The 18641-nt window shown below is 40.1% G+C and overlaps 3 protein-coding genes across 3 annotated transcripts in view; 2 read left to right on the forward strand and 1 right to left on the reverse strand.

Annotated features, from left to right (window-relative positions):
- LOC109972296 (probable E3 ubiquitin-protein ligase HERC1) overlaps positions 1-4701 on the reverse strand; it is a 46519-nt gene extending 41818 nt beyond the window's left edge. The window contains 2 exon segments of the mRNA XM_020621037.1: positions 812-1817; positions 4621-4701. Of these exon segments, the coding sequence (XP_020476693.1) occupies positions 812-1786 (975 nt within the window). The 5' untranslated portion in view covers positions 1787-1817; positions 4621-4701.
- A 1060-nt stretch (positions 4702-5761) lies between these two features.
- esm1 (endothelial cell-specific molecule 1) lies at positions 5762-7745 on the forward strand. Its single transcript, XM_020621127.1, has 3 exons — positions 5762-6444; positions 6932-7075; positions 7244-7745. The coding sequence occupies exons 1-3, from the start codon at positions 6024-6026 to the stop codon at positions 7336-7338; spliced, it is 660 nt and encodes a 219-aa protein (XP_020476783.1). The 5' UTR covers positions 5762-6023; the 3' UTR covers positions 7339-7745.
- Positions 7746-15701: 7956 nt separating this feature from the next.
- arhgap24 (Rho GTPase activating protein 24) overlaps positions 15702-18641 on the forward strand; it is a 46386-nt gene continuing 43446 nt past the window's right edge. Inside the window, 1 exon segment of the mRNA XM_020621092.1 lies at positions 15702-16117. The gene's annotated coding sequence lies outside the window, so the exon portion shown is untranslated.

Consider the following 18641-nt stretch of genomic DNA (forward strand, 5'->3'; position numbering starts at 1 on the left):
TGTTTTTCTGTCAATATGGGGTGCTGTGTGTACATTAATGAGGAAAAAATGAACTTAAATGATTTTAGCATATGGCTGCAATATAACAAAGAGTGAAAAATTTAAGGGGGTCTGAATACTTTCCGTACCCACTATATATCAGGCAGGCCCCCTTGTTGTGCATTTTTAAAGTGTATTTGAAAACTCATCTGGCATTTGAACCGGTATGAGGCTTTGTTTTGTTTAGGATTTTTGTTTTATGATGGGTGGTTGTTTAATTGTAATTTTGTTTTATTATTGTGTTTTTGTGTTAAGCACTTTGGTCAGCTGTTGCTGTGTTAAATGTGCTATATAAATAAAGTTGATGATGATTGACATGGGAATGATCACAGGTTGCCTATCATTCGGTAAGGCAGCTGTTGCACTGCATTATGGGATCTGTAGTTTGTGTGTTATCAGCGCTTCATATCGCCGGACCATTAAAAAAATATATATAAAATGATCTCACAGGCCGGATGTAATTGTACACCGCGCCGGATGTCGCCCACGGGCCTTGAGTTTGACGCATGGGTGCTAAGGGATGACTCAACATGCATACTGTATGTAGAGACAGGAAGACTGACTCAGTCTTAACCCTTATATGTACACTAATGCATCATTCCCAAGTTTCAAATGAGACTATTTGAATAGGTCCACAGCAATTATGTTATGGCCAAATTGTAAATGCTGCCAATAATCTATGAGGTACCACAGACACCAGAGGTGTTAGCGGTAACAGTTATGGCTGAATAGAAACTAATAAATGTCCAAATTGGGTAAACATGCAACTTACCAAATATTGCCTCATTTGGAAAAGTGTTTGATGGATGACATCAAAACCCACAACAGCTGGCTGCTGGGTGCTTGGGGAGGAGGAGGAGGAAGACAGTGTTGATTAGCAGGAGGACATGGAAGCAGCCAAAGCCACTTCCACCCACTCCAGCAGAAACTTCAGAGAACCTCTCTGCATGGCCAGTCCAAGCAGCAGCTCCAGCGCTAGCTTTCTACCAGTGGGGTCTGGACCACCAGTCCCACTGCTCACTGAGGTCTTCTTCAGGAAGTCAGCCACCTGTGCAAGACAGTCCAGCCCCACTGATGGGATCTTATTCTCATTGGCCAGAGAAAGTGGTGGTAGCGAAGTCAGCACCGAGGACGCCGTGGCAAGCACGTCATTGCAAAGCACCGACTCAGGATGCACAGAAGCTGTGTATCTCCAGTTCTGTTGCAGTAATGAGAAGAGCAAACTCAAACCAGTCCTCACACCCATCTCTATCAGAACATCTGTACCCGACTTGACTTTGGATAATCCCCCTGGTAGGCAAGGCTCGGAGGCCAGCTCAAGCTGCCCACATTCAGTCCCACTGTCTGTGGACTGGGACGGCAGCTGCATGCGGAACTTGTCATGGTATTTGCTGTGAAGTGCGTAGTAGATCCTCTGGAGAACTACCAGCCTGTGATGGAGGCCCAAGGTGTAGGAGGTTTGTGTCAGCATGCGGTGAGCCAGCCATCGCTGGCTGTGAAGCAGGGATGACAGGTACTCTTCCTTCTCTGCTGAGGCACTGGACTCGCACTCAAAGTCTGGCAGGCGTGGGCCCACTAGCTCCTGAACAGGCTGGGCCAGAGTGACCACTTCCTTGTAATGAAGGAGCTTATTGTAGAGCTCAGCAGCACCTTGCCTCCTGGTTGTCTGCACACTATCTTCTGCTGCCCAGGAGCTATTGAAGTGCTCCTGCCACTTCAGCAACACATGGGTCTGACAAGGCACCATGTCTGAGCATTATCTATACTCTGCTGTATACCTGAAAAACATAGTTAATTAAGAAAAACTAATGAGGCCTGTATATTGGCAGGTTTATAAAACTCACACAAATCACTCCCTCACACTTAATCAACATATTGAAATGATACTTTTCATCTCAGTCATCAATTTACAGGCAACATCTGAAGCTATAAGCCAATGTTCTAATACATTTCCCTGCCAAGTAAAATCCCTGTAAAGGTGTCAGGTTTCTCCTTAATGTTGGCAGTTCTCCAGCATACAGGATATCTAGGCATATGCCCAGTGCAGTGGGTATCACTGCAATAGGTCAGTTCACCCTTTGATTTCTTCTAACAAACACGCCCACACTAATGAAGGGATGTTTGTCTCACAAGCTGCTATGCTGCATATTATAAAAGGATATATTCCAGTCATCTTCATTTTGAAGTATCCGTTTAATAATATTGTCAGTGCATGATAACTGCTTTGATAGATTAAGTGCACAGGTGATACAAATTAGATTCCTGTCCATTCATTTATATTATCTTTCTTAGTCATAATGCAGTTGTCTCTGTTATCTGACACTCGGACATAAAATGCCATGCAGTGATCCCTGGGGCTCCACTTAACCCCAAGTCTGTCTGCATTTTTTGTCTGTTTATCAAACAAATAAGAGCAAGTCTGATGTTGCTGTTGAGTGGAATTTCTGGATCTCCAAAGGAACAGCTTTCCTGGAACTAAGAAGTAAAATATTTTATTTTTGTATGCAGGTTTGTCAACCTGACTCAACCCCTGAAAAGAGTGGAGGTTAAAACATGAGAGACACAACATGTCAGCACTCGTGGCTTGGTGGGTAATGTCATGAGAATATCAGCTGACAGAACATTTCCATCCCTTGACATTAAAGGACAGTCACCATACCAAGTCTAACCCTGTATATAAAAACAGATTTGATGACCACTAGGCTAGTACAAGAAAGAATTTTTAATATATATCAAGCATAACGCAAAACTATGGCTTTGTTATATTTATATAATATGTGCGACCCCAGGATTTCTTTCCTGGTAAGCAACACACAAGACTGAGGGTAGAGTAACTGGTAAATCAGCTGTTGAGTTGTAGAATAGAGCTCTCCATGCTCTTGGGTCATGGCTGATACTCTTGCTATGATTAAAACTTGTACTGGGAAAACATGAACCAGAATGAGTGAGAGAATGCTAGTTGAAGCCTGCTAAACGTGTGAGCGTGACTCTTTGACCCTAGTCCAGAGTCACAGGGAGCCTCATCGCTCTTGACTTGCAGAGGTCTGTGGGGCTATATCATTTCCACTAAGGCCAAAAATAACTGCAAGCATTGATGTAGTAACAGGCTCTTCTGTCAGATGACCATTACTGCAGCAAACAACAACCAGCAATTTTTGGCACAAACAACTATTTGGAGTTGAGGGGGGTATATGATGAAACCAATAGCATTCCAACATCAGAAAGCAAAATCAGAGTCCGACTTTGAATGCAGGTAGCATCATGTATGATCAGATGAATAGTAAATGTCAGTGATATTAAGGAAAGTCACTGTAAAACTGGTTTACATTTTATACAGAACTATATGTGAAAGTCAGATATTTTAGAGTACCTCTTTTCCAAAATGTTATCAACTAGAAATCAACTACAGTTTGAAAATAAAAATATTGAAATATGGTGCAACCAGCATTTACCTTATCATTTAATGTTGTCATTTAGGTTTTGATTTATTATATAGTCTGTAAAATGTTGGAAGATGCTAAATAAATGCCCAGAGACCAGGGAAATATCTTCAAATTACTTGTCTCATACAACCAACAAAAACTCAACAATATTCAATTTACAAAGCTTAATAGGCAAGAAAATAATTCTCTATTTATACCCCTCACATAAAGCCATTAATAAATGAGATTGTCTAGACCTGTCTTTGACCAAGATTACATTTTTTATGCAGGATAGCAAGAGTGTGAGGAGCTCAGGTGTTTAGGAGAACGCCTCTATCAGATCCATCCTCCACCAGGTCAAGGTAGTTCAGCACCTGGTACAGATGCTCCACCTCTCCTTGGTGATTCTCTGGGTCCTGATGGGAGACTCCCTTGGCAAACCTATTACTTCAAGTCACGCAGAATAAGCTGGAGGAAACTGCTGGGCCACAATAAGCATTTAGACAGTGGCTGCATGCTAATATAAGCAATGGATAGGTGCTATCAAAGGACATTTACTACTGACATCAGCTACAGAGGATGTGACAGCAACTTAATCATCTTAAGCTTCGGAGGGAGTAGTGAGCTACCTTTATACGTTAGTCGATAGGCAACGTCATGTTGTCCGAAGTTGGGTATTCATACTAATAACTGCACTCGAAAAGATTAACATTATTAGACTAATTTACATTTAACGGCTCAGTGCCGCCTCGCCGTCTGGCGTCGCTCTGAAGCGTCCGTCAGTAGCTGAAGCTTGAACCTTAAGTGCGTTTCATCTCTGGTGTTAGCGTTAGTTCGCTTACATGTAGCTGAATCCGCTACATCGTCACGAACAACGAAATGTGTGAATTTGAAACGCAGTCTCCTCCGCATCACTCACCGACACCGGTGACATTATTCTGCATCTGCGGTGACAGCTGGGCTAACGCTGGCTGCAGTGCAGCTGCTAGTTTGCTGTCAAAACCGACCAAGCCCCTCGGCTGGCAGCTTTAGCAAAACACCCCGCGGCTCGTTAACACCGTAGTACAGAATACTAACTGAGTATTATAACAATAAAACAGACCGCACACATGTAAGTTACCTTGACAATAAACCACCGCCCATAAATGATTTGCTGTACCTGTCCTGCCCCAGTGAGGTCTCCCTCGGACGCGAATATATGAACCTTCTCCTCGCTCTACTTCTTCTTCGTTTACTTGAGTTTGACCCATTGACGGTAATCGGTGTTGGGATCACTCTATTACGCCCCCTTGAGTCTCGGAGTGGGAACTGTCATCAGCAGCAGCTTCTCCCTGTTTTCATTTATCTATCTTTTATGTTTACTTTTTTCATATTCCGACTGGACACCGACCTAACACGGTCCAGTGTGTGTTGAGCTACATGTTTGACACTTCAATATGATTTTCTTGTCCATGGAGAGCTGAGCCTAAATTTGACACCTTACCCCCAAATATATATTGAAACAATTAAAAGAAAATAAGATAGGTTGATAAAACATTTTGTAGTAGACTGTTCAGCACTTTTATGTGGATGAAAATATTAAAGTTGCAACCTATAATGAAGAGCACTTTTTTTTAAAGAGCTACAGTACTTAAAGGGACAATTCACAGATTTTTCCTGTACTTGTTCTTTGAAAGCTGATGCATAATGTCCTCTGTAGCATGGAGCTCTGTGAAGTATTGAATTATGGGAAATATAGGGTCCATTGTTTCTGGACCATGACAGAATAATAGTCAGGGTAGTCCGGATGGTAGTTTAGGTTCTGACTGTATCTAACTTCATACAGGTGCAATACTAAGTTGCTGGTATTTCTCTTCACATTTGTAGATCAAATTGTGCTGTATTGCTTGTATCTTTATTGTGCGAATATTTTCCCCTCATTGCCAATCAATTCAGTGAAAAGAGAAAAAAATGAAAACATATTACATAATTTTACTCATTTACACTCAAGTTACATTTAAGAACAGAATAATAAAACTAAATCAGCATAATTAGCCTACAAGTGCAGACTCTTCACAGAAACGTTTAAACACTACAAATTTTGGTTTAACCTGTTGTGTGACGTTTTACTTTTTAGTCAGTTCATTCTTTTTACTATTGCATTGGTCATAGATAAATGTAACCTGTGCTTTTTTAACTGTTCATTTTATTTTCACCTGTCAACTTTAGGCTACGATCCTCCCTCAAAATCTGATGTTAAATCCTGTCACTGTGATTTCCAATCCTGGGATGTCGTGACTGAAAGCATCCTTACATAAAAGTGAATTCTTCAGAGCTGACACAGTCACGACAAACCTGATGCAGTCGGAGGTTTGGGGGTTCCGTCTGTCACTCACAAAAACAAACCAAGGATAACTTATGACACCAGGTCACACGATTTCAGTTCCTGGATGATAGATCCAAGCCGGATCTCTAAAAAGGGCAGGGACTGGCAAAAAGGACGACAACACCGGAATGAGGAAATTGACGAAGGCAGGCCATGTGCAAAACAAAGTTGTTCATTGCTGATAACCATACAACCTGATGAGCCATAGGTCACTCCAGTCAAGTCTCCCAGAGGTGATCTGCTCCTCTGTCTCTACCCGAACGAAGACGACAGCCGTCCACACGCTCCCCGCACTCTCGTTGCATCCAGTGATGTCTTTTCTCCTCATCACAGTGCTCTCTTCACTTATGGTGCAAGATGCTGAGGCGTGGAGCGCCAATGTAAAGTACGCGGTGAACTGCCCCGACAGATGTAACGCGGAGCGGTGTGGTGGGACACAGCGGTGCGCACGGACCGTGCTGGATGACTGCGGCTGTTGCCAGGTCTGTGCAGCCGGCAGAGGGGAGCACTGTTACCGCACAGTGTCGGGGATGCATGGGGTGAAGTGCGGACCAGGATTATTCTGCGAGTTCTACAAGGACGAAGACGATTATGGAGACGAATATGGGATTTGCAAAGGTATATTCACATTATCTAGCCTGATGAAAAATATTGCTGCAGCTTTTTTGTATGCTGCATTTTGAATACAGTGATGCTCTGCTGCACCAAATCCAGCATCTCATTATGTTATTATAGTCTTAATATATGTTATAAGAATCAACAACATACTTGACATAAAACCAGTGGTTGTAGAAGTACATGTGCAAACCTGTGCATCATGGCTTCCTAGACCAATTGGTTTTTTGACTTGAAGATAATCTTATTAGTATCTTTCTATCGAGGCTTTGAGTTTAGACACTGAAAAATCAATGCTGCTGCAACAGCCACTTGCATATTTTTGCGCCCTTTCTCCTGAACCCTAATTATCATTTTGCTCACTCTAAACATTTGTAACAGTAACTACAGTAAGAAATGGAGCCCATATCAGATCCAAGTATGTAGCCTAACCTTTTCCCCTGCATAGGCTTTGTTCCAGATTTTTAAGTAATGTTTTCTTTCTTTATAGATTGCCTGTATGGAACCTATGGGGTCGAGTGCCGCAAGACATGCAACTGCAAAGGAGGCATTTGTGACAGGGAGACAGGATCTTGTCTCAACCTCAAATTCTTTGCCAAAATTGCCAGCAAGCTCAAGTCTGAGCCACAAGCAGGTAAAAAAAAATGGCAAGACTTCTTAAAATAAACATTTTTGAAGGCCTTTTAGTGGGCTAGTGGTACTGTCTACCAAATGGGCTAAGTCTTAAAAAGATGTGTCATTTAGGAGCTTGCACAGCTGCGTGAATTGAAAGATGAATGAATTCCTTCACTTGTATTTTCAGGGGGAGAAGTGGGCTCAGGAGAAGTCAGCACTGTCCAGAACACAGATCAACACACAAACAGACCCACTGCACCAAAGCGGCTCAACCCACGCTAATTATAAGGACTGAATCTTTATCAGTGTAAATATAGCATTATAACTTATAAATGAACTGAAAGATATATTTTATTATGTTAAAAGATGCAGACTTTTTACAGCATTCAAAAAGTTTTTTTGTTTGTTTGTTTGGTCCTTGTTTGACACATCATCTTTTCTAAAGAAATATGCAGAACAAGTTATTATCGTCAAATCTTCCTTTTCTGTTGTTTATTGTAGAGTATATAAACTAAAATGTTCTGGTTTCCATTAGTGTTATAGCATACACTCCATTCTTTCATTTAGCATGCCTTCATACATTATTGTTGAAGAAATGAAAGTTAATGTCACAAGAAAGGACTGTGCTTTTATTTTCAAACTGGTTATAAGAATATGTTTCAATGTTTCATTGTATTCCCTTAAAGTTATATATTATTATATTTTATTTTTACTGTATATATATATGTTAAAAGCAGAAGTGGAAAATATCATGTACAGTATATGACACCATTCAGTGTAAAAAATGCTCTACAATTAAACCAGTTCTCATTGTCTTGTCATTTGGGTTTCATTGCGTAATGTCTATTAACTTATTAGTGCGTGTACTGTACATCATCTAAACACACTGTTAAAAATTAAGGGGTCTTAATGCATAGCTATGATAATTAATAATGATAGTTATTAATGCTAGTGGGTAGAGCAGTCGTCTCCCAACGGGAGGGTCTGAGGTTTGAATCACAGTGCCTGCAGTCCACAAGTCAAAGTGTCCTTGGGCAAGACACTGAATCCCAAGTTGCCCCGATGGTTACAGCCAACGGTGTGAGTTGGCGCCGCAGAAGGCTGCCACAGTTCTGTACCGGAAACAAATTCCTTGTGTGTTGGCCAAAAAAAGTAATCCTGTAATTATATTGTGACTTTAAAAAAGTGCATTAGGTACATGCAGGTACATAAATTAAAAAGCTTAGAAAATAACATGATTATGGGAGAAAAAGTACTTTTTTTCTATTTTGTCAGTATATTGTTTTAGGACTAAGCAGCTATGACAGAATTAGACAGAACTACACTCTTGGGAGGGCACGTTGAAACATTTAGAGACACACAGCAAAGCCACTAATCAAAGTGCTGGCATGTAAGCCACAAGCTTTTGTTTTTTTTTTATTACAATTTTTTCCTAATGCTCAGAATACTTTGCTCAAGCCCCTCTACTGAAGGCCTACAGAGGTTGGGACAGCTTTTAGGTAAAATAGGAAATGTTTTTTTATATGTCATGGCAACTTATTGTATGTCGCAGGACCATGTTGGAATAGATGTTCTTACTTTATTTTAAAGCAGGCAGAAAAAGCTTCTCTGAGCAGTGGAGAAGTACTAAAAAGTCTGGGCTGAAGTATATGTTTTGATGAGGAAACACTCTTGTCAGAGTCCTGTTTCCAATGGTGAAAATTCAGACACAGGATCATGAGAATTTTTCAAAAGTCCTTGACTCTTAAGTTGTGGAATATCCTACTTCCACAAATGTCAAAATATTCTCTGTTCCAATGCAGAAAACATCTCCCTGTCACTAAGCATTGTCTATAAAGCTGTATTGAAAAAAAAAAAAATCATAAACAGAAAGGATTTAAACGTTGTGACATTTGTCGGTGTTCTTTGAGAAGCACATGTAACAGAACTCCCCTACTGCAGGAAACCATTCATGAAGGTCTTTGGACTCTTTTCTCAGCCCTACTGAGAATTTCAACTTTTATAGGAAAGTGAATAATTTTCCTGAGAGGTCAGATTGGATGCCTTTATTTTGTATTTGAGCAGTATGGTGATATTCTACACTTTGTCTAAGAGTAGAATGAAAAGTACTCATATCTTCACAAAGAACAGGCTTCTAATAAATTAAGAAATTGTATCTGAGGTCTAAGTCTATTTACAGTAAGTTAAATTACACAACAAGCAGGTTTAATTTGAATGTAAATTTGTTAACGACCAAATCATACTATTACATAATGAGCTGCGATCACTGGAAACTTTCCTTTGATGCATTCTAAGGATTTATGGTACGTTTTGTGAACATACTAAAGAGTTTGATTCAAACTCTACACAGAACTCCAGTGAATGTTCAGTGTCATTCACTATTAAACATGAAAAGGGGCCCTAGGTTACCAGAAGACGGTGTTTCTCTCTGTTCCTCACCAGGCAGCATTAAAGTACAAAACATCTGATGGGAATCAAAAATATTTCAACCAGCTCAAACTAAATTCTGAAATAATCCTGTCCCAGCTAAAAATATCCCTTATTAGCCTCACCTCTGACTCTTACTGATACAAAAATGTTTTCCAGTATTCAGCTTGTTTATTTCCTGTGCTTCCTGACACCTGTGAAAATGGCCTTTCTTCCTGTTGTTGTTGTGTCTGCCCAGGGCAGGAATTTTTCAAGTGACACTCCAAAAGTGACACAAATGCAAAGGCCCCGTCCTCCTCTCGGGAGTTACACTTCCTTTCCACATTATTCAATTGTTATTTAAGTGTAAGCTCAACACTTAAACACGTGTCAACAAGCAAGCTGTCCCTGAAAGTTTGAAATAACTTTAATGTACTTATAAATCAGAAAATAAAAGTGACGAGAAGATATTCTATAAGTATGAACTATTTTATTTTCAAGTGAACTCCTCAGTAAAGTGAGAAACAAAGGCTTAAAAAGATAAATGTTATGAGGAAAACAATACATTTTTGTTCGAAACTACAAAATCTGCAGGATCAACTTTGATTTAATGTAGAATTTTTTTCTCCTTATTTTATTATTATTGACATTTCAACTAAATGTATAAATGTATTTTGAAATGAATGAATTCCCCAATCTGCAGAGCTCATATCACATAATTGTCCAAGTTCCCTGAAACAGACATGAATTTGCCAAAGGGATGAATTCCCCTAAACCAAGGACAAGGTGACACTCTCACAAATACACAGAAATTCATACACAGTGATGGGAGCGGTCTGTGTACGAAGCCTGTTCTTAAGTGTTCAGGCTCAAACGTTCCTCTCATTCCCCTGAGAACTGACAAGCCGAGGCCTCGCAACCAAACAAAGGGCCCTGGAAAATAACAGGAAAGCATTGGTGAGAAATACCCTTTATCTGACTCCCTGAACACGTCACTGCCGTCTCTGCAGAAACAAAGGTGCGTGAACGAAGTAGTAAATAACACTGATTTACTGCAAATAGATGTTGTGGTATTTACAGTTTGGCCCAGTCTCAACAGGTTGTTTATTGTAGCCGTGGAATGACAAGGCTTATTGCAGGCAACACACAAACACTGTGAAGAAGGAAATGAAGTGATGCGACTGATTGCGCTCACTAGCAGGTATCAAAACTGAGACATATTAACGGTAACAAGAAATACATGCTCACATCCAGTCGGACTAGTGACGTCTTTGGCTTTGGCTCCTATGGTTCAGGTTTTTTCTTTTTTGTGGTTATCAGAAACATTCTGCAGCAAACTGGCAGTAGTGACACAAGTGGCCGGAGCCTTGACCTCAGCAACCAGGTGGACTGCTGACCCCTGGAGGGACAGTCTTTTTCTTCATCACAGGTTTATTATCAATGACCACACAAGACTACGGAGCATGTTAGATTTAGTTTCCAGTCAAAAATAATAATAATCCAGATTCTGCATAACTGTCAGATCGTCTCTATGTGCAGTCATACAACTTTAAGTGTAGTTTCCTGTTAGATTTTTGGTGGAATTACAGTACAGTGACTAGTTGAAGCATTTTGTTGGGCAGTTAAAGCATTTACGATGGAGCTGATGAGGTGACCGGTTTAAATATATAGAGAATATTAAAAATGTCAGTTTACATGCATGTATAGAATGGTCATTTTTAATCAAACCTTGTAACACACTTTGTATATTTCAACTAAATCCTATTGTTATCACACTTTAAAGAACGATTTTAGCACACAAAATAAATTATATTGAGTAAAAAGCAGAACTTTTGGAGCTGTGAAAACATACTCATAAGTAACAGAAATGTATCACAAACTAGATTTTTGAAATGTGTACAACTCATTCCTGAGTGCCTTCTTTTTGGTGAGACACTGGGACCTCTAGTGGCACATTGATGCTATTGCATTGATTTTCCAGTTTGGTCTTGAAGTGTTGACAAAAGCATAAGTCTGAGATTTTACTTAAATTGTCTTAATTTGGTTTGGTTGGTCTGTTGATTTAAAATATGTCTGATATATTGCTTTATAGCATTCACCCAAAGTGAATGATATGCTGCTGTTACAGTACAGTGACACACATCATCATACATATACATTTTCTAAATAATATATTAATGTGATCACTATTAAAGTCTCTGTTTCCTTAGAGCTAAACAGGTACTGTATGTGGAAATTTGTTAAAGTTCCTTGCCCAAAAGTCACCACCAGAGAGCAATGTTGCATCAAGAAAAACAATGAGAAATGGTCTTTGGTGGGGAGGAACACTTACACCACTGTTGTCCTTCAAGGAAAGATCAACTTTATCTGATGGAAGCTATTGTGGTAGGAAATAATAAATAATAGCAAAACAAAACAACTGAAGACTGAAAATCAAGAGTCATTACCATGCCAGTATATAGCTGTTTATGCAACAGATAAGTCATGTATCATAATGGCATACAGTATGTAGAGATTAAGAGATGCAGCTTATGGAAGTCATGGTTAAGTGGATTTTTCATTTCAATGTAGACAAAAGAAAGAAAAGGTGTCCCAGGACCAGATCAATCTGTAATAGGTAGACGTGTTTACATGGATCTACAGTAGTGTGGACATGTCTTTCAAAACAACGGTCAGTAGGTCAGGAGGACACATGACCTTTCCACTGCATTTTTTCTGTCTCCATTGAGGTCAATGGCAACAGTAGATGTCCTAAAAGCATATAATTAAAATAAGTGAGCCCTGTAATCTCAGGCTGCTGTTTCTTGTCTGTGTGGGCCTCCGGTAGTTTTCTTTATCTGTCCAGAAGTCACCAACTGTCCAAAATGGCTGATTCAAAGGCCATGAGAACAGCAGACCCATAGCAAACATTTTAATTCCCAGAGGCTTCCACTGTGAAGATTCAACCATTTTAACCTTATGAGTTATCTCCTGTCAGATAAGGTCCCCTAGAGGGTCTCACAGGAGCGGATGCAGCTCTAGTGTATTTACAGATGGCCACTTCGTACATCACAAGGTCATAGTATTTCATGTTCAGCATTCCTTGTCCTGCAAATATAATAAAACATGCTGAAGGATGGCTGAGGACATGTGGCTCAGAGCCTGAGAATGTTTGGTGACACCTAGACAACCCATCTTCTGTGTGGCTTATTGTAAGAAACAAGTTTTATGATTTTCTCCCAGTTGACTGTTGAATATAAATATTTTTCACATATGCAAATAACACAAAAAATATTTACAATTCCCTTTTAATTACATGATGTTTCAATTTAAGAAAAATCATATACAACAACAAAAGTAACAAAGAGTATAAAAGAGCAAAAAGTGTCTCTAATGGTTACTGCATATGAGGAACCATAGGTCACAGTAGCTGGTCAGAGGAGAAAATTACTCGTGATAGGAATCCCAGCTCTTTTTAATGAGCCAGATCATTTGGCTTAGATCAGCAATAAGAGCTGGCTCCCAAACCACTTCTGGCTTTTATAATACAGGCAAATTTAGCAATGTTTTGAGCTACGATTGGTATCTGTGCCCGTATATCCCTTAACTTGCTCAATGTAACTATAGTAATTTCCAGAATACCAAAAGTTTGCATTAGTTTTGGTATAAAATATTCATTTAAAACCATCAAACACTCTTAGGTTTTGTTCTGTAGTGGAGGCAAATTCTTTGTGTGTAACATACTTGGCCAGTTAAAGTGAATATCATTATATAATTATCATCTATAATGAGCACTGTACATTTTCATTTCACTACAAACACTAAACACAGTGCATCTGGTCCTTAATGTATACATTTATGTTAGAATTCCAATGCTACTGTGATGTCCACATCAAATGAAAAAGAATCTAATAAAATAATAAGAAACCATCCAAAACATAGAGATTTCTTTGTGCTCTTGTGCTTGTGATTGTCTCCCTGACCCCTTTTTACCTGATGATATGTAATTGGTCTCGCTGGACACACATCAACACAACATTCATTCAGAGCATGGAGTGCCTGTGGCCAAGCAGTGTAGTGAAAAGATCACCAATTATTCTGTCTTGTATTAATCAACAGAAGTAGAAAGGAATAAAAAAGGAATTGGCTGTCAGATGGGAGCCATCTTCCATCATTCATGTTAAGAAATCAGCTCATATATCCAATCGACACATCACTAAACTGCACACGCTGCCACTCAGGCCATCAGTTGGGAAGAGTTTTTGCAAGGCTACACCTCATTTTGCAGTGTCAGAGGTCAGAAATATCAGGAACATTCTTTTTCTTTTTTTTTGTTCTCAGTCTTGTTTACTTGTCTACTCATTGCTTTATGGAGGAACATTGTACAATCATATTTAGAGCCACTGTACCAGAGTCAAATTCCTCATGTGTCCTCATGTGTTCTGATGGTTACAATGTACTGTAACAAAACAGTCACACATCTAATTGTTGCAGCTGCAAATATGCCATCATGCAGTGTGTCCTGTTAGATTCTGATGACTTGTCTCATGTAGTTCTGCACTAGAGAACCAGGTAAACATCCGGACAAAAATCTGATCACGTGGTTTGTGCAATCAGTGGCAGTTTGGGGCTTTGGAGGATTCATGTACTGCAGTTGCCTCTTTGATCAATGGTAATAAGTGGTTCAGATGTCACAGTGTCTTTCATCAACTCAGACCTCACTCCTGCTTCACTGCTCAGTCCACCTATAGATCAAACAGATCAATACAAGTAGATGATGTGTTCAGCCAGACCCTACACTTGACCCAATAACTCAGCCAGGATCTTGTTTGCTGACATCACCTGCTCCACACTCAACACTGCTGCAGTGAAACTCCATCACCTTATTGAACCAGCTCTAGAATCATATCACAGTACAGACCACACCGGTCAGATGTGCCCCCGTTCCCATGTGCTGTCTGTGACTTTTGTAAATAAACTAATTCTCATCCTGATAATTTGATTCTGAGGAGGTAATTGCTGTTGACACATCAGCTGCCTCCCATATAGATCAGAATTTTGCTCCCTTAGTAATGAGTACATTTTCCAGAACCAGGGGATGTGGTTGACATGTACCAGGGATACATGCAAGTTGGTGCTGTATTTGTCTGTGGTAATAGTACTCTGAGGCCTGCATGTTAGACATTTAAATGGTGGTAGGTAGTTTGATTCTTAATGCATTTTTACTTTTTTTTTAAATAACATCATTAAAAATGACCTCATCCTCCTTTCTCCATTTTTCATTCTTTCATGTTAAGATGCTTTTTCACTGTGTTTTCAGTTCTTTGGGAAGGCCTTGCATATTTCTGTTGTCCAGTGAAATCTTTTTGTATATTAAATGTCATTTTTACTGTTCCAATCATTGTAATCACTATAAGAGATTAATATCTTTGCAGCTTTTCTTGCTCTTTGTCTTATTATACTGTAAATCATCCATGTCTGGTGGTTAAACAGGTTGTTAGAAGTAGGCAAGAAGTTCAGCGGTTGCATGAATGTGCTCAGGAATGGCATGCACATGTCAGATTTTCTCAGTTTGTAAAAGGAAGTGAACTCACAAATGCCTCACACACACTTTATCAATGATATTATGTGCATTTATCATACACATTTAATGTTATTTTTATATACTGTACTTCAAACAAAAATAAAAAATGCTCTTCTTCAAGCAAGTTTTTCAGAAGGAATCACTATGAAACTGCAGTAGGAAGAAATAGCAGACCACTCCCAGGTAAACAAGATGCACTTTCCACTGGTGTGTATACAGCTGGGTGTACACCACAGCGAGGACACAGTCACTGAATAAATGTTTGTCAAACTGCATGCACACAGTCATTTGTGTATGTCATCTTGGTGACACTGTGAAACTGGGGCGGCTTTTGTGCTTGGATGTAGAATTACTCAAATAATGTTTGGAAAATTCAGCATTCATACTCTAGATTATGAATGTTGGAGAAGTTAGCTTTATTTTGAAAGAGTGGAAAGTTTTTAAGAACAGCTACCGCACTTGCTTGTGTGCAATCTCAAATACAAGAGAAAGTCAGCTGCACCATGAGAGCACTGCTCAGCCAGAGCTCTCATATTAAGACTTCCTCAAACATGCTCTCTTGCACACATATACACACACACACACACACACACACTTCCCCCCTCTATCTCCTCCCTCCTCCTACTCTCTGTAACAAACATACACACACGGTCTTCTCAGACTGAGTACCAGCGTCTCCACAGCAGGGATGACTGGCAGAGTGAGGACTGCATAGGCTGCAGTATTACGAGAGTGTGTGTGTGTGATTGCATGCGGGTGCATATGTGTCTGGGTGTAATGTTCCCCTGTGTGTGACTGTGCTGACTGCGACAGCCATCCTGTCCACAGCAGAGATTTTCTCAGCATGTAAATGGTGCAAGCAGCGAAGGGAAAGTTTTTAACAACTTGTCTGAGCCTCGGCTAACTCAGTCAGGGCTGCACACGCTGATTCAGTCCAGGAGGAGAGCAGCACCAGAGCTGGAGTGTTACTTCAGCTTGTCTCAGCCCAGGATTTGTGTGGTTGTTCATTGATTGCCTGACACTGGACTGGATACGGTATTTGTGCATCACACGTCAGAGCTGAGGGAGCCAACAAGGTTGTCTATTTGGAAGGTGAGTCTGCTCTTTGAGGGTGTACAGTACAGTTTTGTTGTGTTTTTGCCTCTCTAGTGTTCTTCTATACTTGAATGCTCGTACCAATGTCCCCTTTGTTCTTGAGCCAGATTCACAGATCTCTACACACTTTGGCATGATGCTGCAGGCAAATAGGCTGACTGAATGATCTCATCTAAGAGGCGTTTAGGGACACTTCAAGTTATGCAATTTCATGTTAAGCTGGTATTCATGGAGGTGAACCTTATGTTAAATTGCAGTAGTAGCATCACATTGTCTAGCATGGCAGTATATGGTAAAATCTGTCATATAGTGGCATTTAAGAGTTCCCAGGACAGCTTAATTTACTTCTATTATTATTAGGTTTTATTTATTAATTTATTTTGTGTGTGTTGTATTTACTGTTGGCCCATAGATCAGAAGAGCAGATGAGGTTTGCAAGTGCCTTCAGTGATCAAAATCATCAGTGGTTTTGGTAATTGAATGCTTTTTTCCCTTGGAATAACCTTTCCAGACTTCCAGCACTGCGTATTTTTAATGCATTTCAGCACTAGATTAGTGGTTCATGAATGTGATTAATATCAACTATGTTAAACAACTCATCCAGCAGTGAGTGCCATATTGAGATTGGAGTAGCAGCACACCAGGGTAAATAGGTGCACAGTTTTTGGTTATAAATAGATGTGTCACACCTGTATAGACCTGTTGGGACTTTCTGAAAAATATAACATTGTGACTGACCAAAATAACTAAAACACCAATTTAGTGTGAGTAACCATAGCAATGACTGTTGGACAGTTAGAAAGCATCGGGTTTCTGTACTTTCCAGGTAGGTTTTAGTAATTACAATTCAGCGGCTCTGTTAGAACAGCTTTTTGCAAGGACTTGTGAATTCTGGAGTAGGACATACAGATGGTGAGACCATGCATGTGCCATCCAAACACTGACCCCTGTCTGGTTGTTACAGTAGCTGGTCAAACAGAGGACAACTCAGTTATGTGTGGCTTAATGTGCTTGTGGTGCTCCATGTGCAAGTCTGTCGCTGACTGCAAGTACAACATTTCTGCAATGGAAGAAGGCTGCAGAGAAGGAGAATAAGAAAAGATTATAAAAATGAAAGAACAAGGAGGAAAGGACAGTGAGGATACATGTTGACAAAATGACTGGGAGGACAGAAAAATACATCTCTGCAATGTGTTTCCCCACCTGAACTATTAATGGAAAAGAAAGATGTGGATGCAAACGGAGCATGAGCTGAGGTCGAAGGATGGAAGATATGATGACCCCTGTGTGCCAGGAATGTCTGCAGTGCACAAGCTGTGCTGCTGGAAAGCCCAGGGATCAGGTTCCCTGTGTCAGCTGCTACACTCTGCTGTTCCCAGGTTGAACTCTGTGGTATCTCTTTATTGAGAGAGAAGAAGGGGATGGAGGAGAGAAGGACTGAAACTGCAGCAAAACTGGATTTGAGATTAAATTGGAAAATGTGTCGGTAAAGAAAGAGTTTCACTTTTGGGGGAATATGCTTATTTGCTTCTAGGCAGTTACATGAGACCACTGATAACCACATCAAATATAAGGCTATAGCCAGCAGCTGGCTAGTGTAGCTTAGCACAAAGACCAGAAACTTAGGAGAAACAACTCCACTGGCTCTGGCGGAGGATGGCAAAATCTGCCTACCAAAGCATCCGCATCTCATTAATCAAAGTTGTACAGAAACTGAAGTGTAAAATGACAGTTGGCCACTTTTGTTTTGTACTCAGCACAGTAACTTCGTGGAATCTTCACTGGTCAACTGGCAGTTGCTCAAAGGTAAACATCTGGTACAGTACATAACTGCCCACCTCACCTCTAAAGAAGCTGATGTAGTTTCTTCTGCTTCCACTTTTTAATGCTAAGCTAAGACAACTGACTGCTCAGGCATCTAACTTTTGGCCAGAAAAGTCTAAAAATGTCAAACTACTCCTTTGATATTGTTTAATTTACTTTATTTTATCTAGAGGTAAAGGTAGCAGTAGGAAGGCCTTGCATAGGTAAACCATACATATAGCAAGGCGACATTTTATGAAGGTTAAAATGCAGAGTCAGCTTAGAGATTTCATATCTGGTAAAAATAAATTTGCCCTCACTCTTTGCAACCATGAGTAACATATTTTGCATTCACAGGAAAGCCACATCAGCAGTGTCTTTCATTTAGTTTCATTTCAAACACATTTAGAATGAGTCAGGAGGTCTTTGCCCTCATTTCTCCACAGGGCTCTGCTCAGTTCCCAGACATACTGTGACATATGGAGTGAAGCAGAGTGGAAAGGGATGAATAGCGATGCAAGCGAGGGAGAAATGGATGGTTGATGCCAAAAGCACTGTAGACTTTAAAGGGGGCTACATATGGCATCTGAATCAGTGATCCTTTGGTGTCTTTAATATTTTGTACCATCAAACATCATCTCTCTTCTTCTCTTCATCTTTGAGAATCACAGTGGCGTGTGTGGGTAGTGACTGATCAAGGACTATGTACCTACCCCAA

The sequence above is a fragment of the Monopterus albus genome, unplaced genomic scaffold, assembly GCF_001952655.1.
Source record: "Monopterus albus unplaced genomic scaffold, M_albus_1.0 scaffold253.1, whole genome shotgun sequence".
Lineage (NCBI taxonomy): Eukaryota > Metazoa > Chordata > Actinopteri > Synbranchiformes > Synbranchidae > Monopterus > Monopterus albus.

What these genes read in the sequence shown, in the direction of transcription:
- esm1 (XM_020621127.1), top strand. Translation starts at nt 6,024, where the DNA reads ATGAGCCATAGGTCACTCCAGTCAAGTCTCCCAGAGGTGATCTGCTCC. An exon ending in CGAATATGGGATTTGCAAAG is followed by an intron (nt 6,445 to 6,931) that starts GTATATTCACAT and finishes CTTTCTTTATAG; the next exon opens with ATTGCCTGTATGGAACCTAT. An exon ending in CAAGTCTGAGCCACAAGCAG is followed by an intron (nt 7,076 to 7,243) that starts GTAAAAAAAAAT and finishes TTGTATTTTCAG; the next exon opens with GGGGAGAAGTGGGCTCAGGA.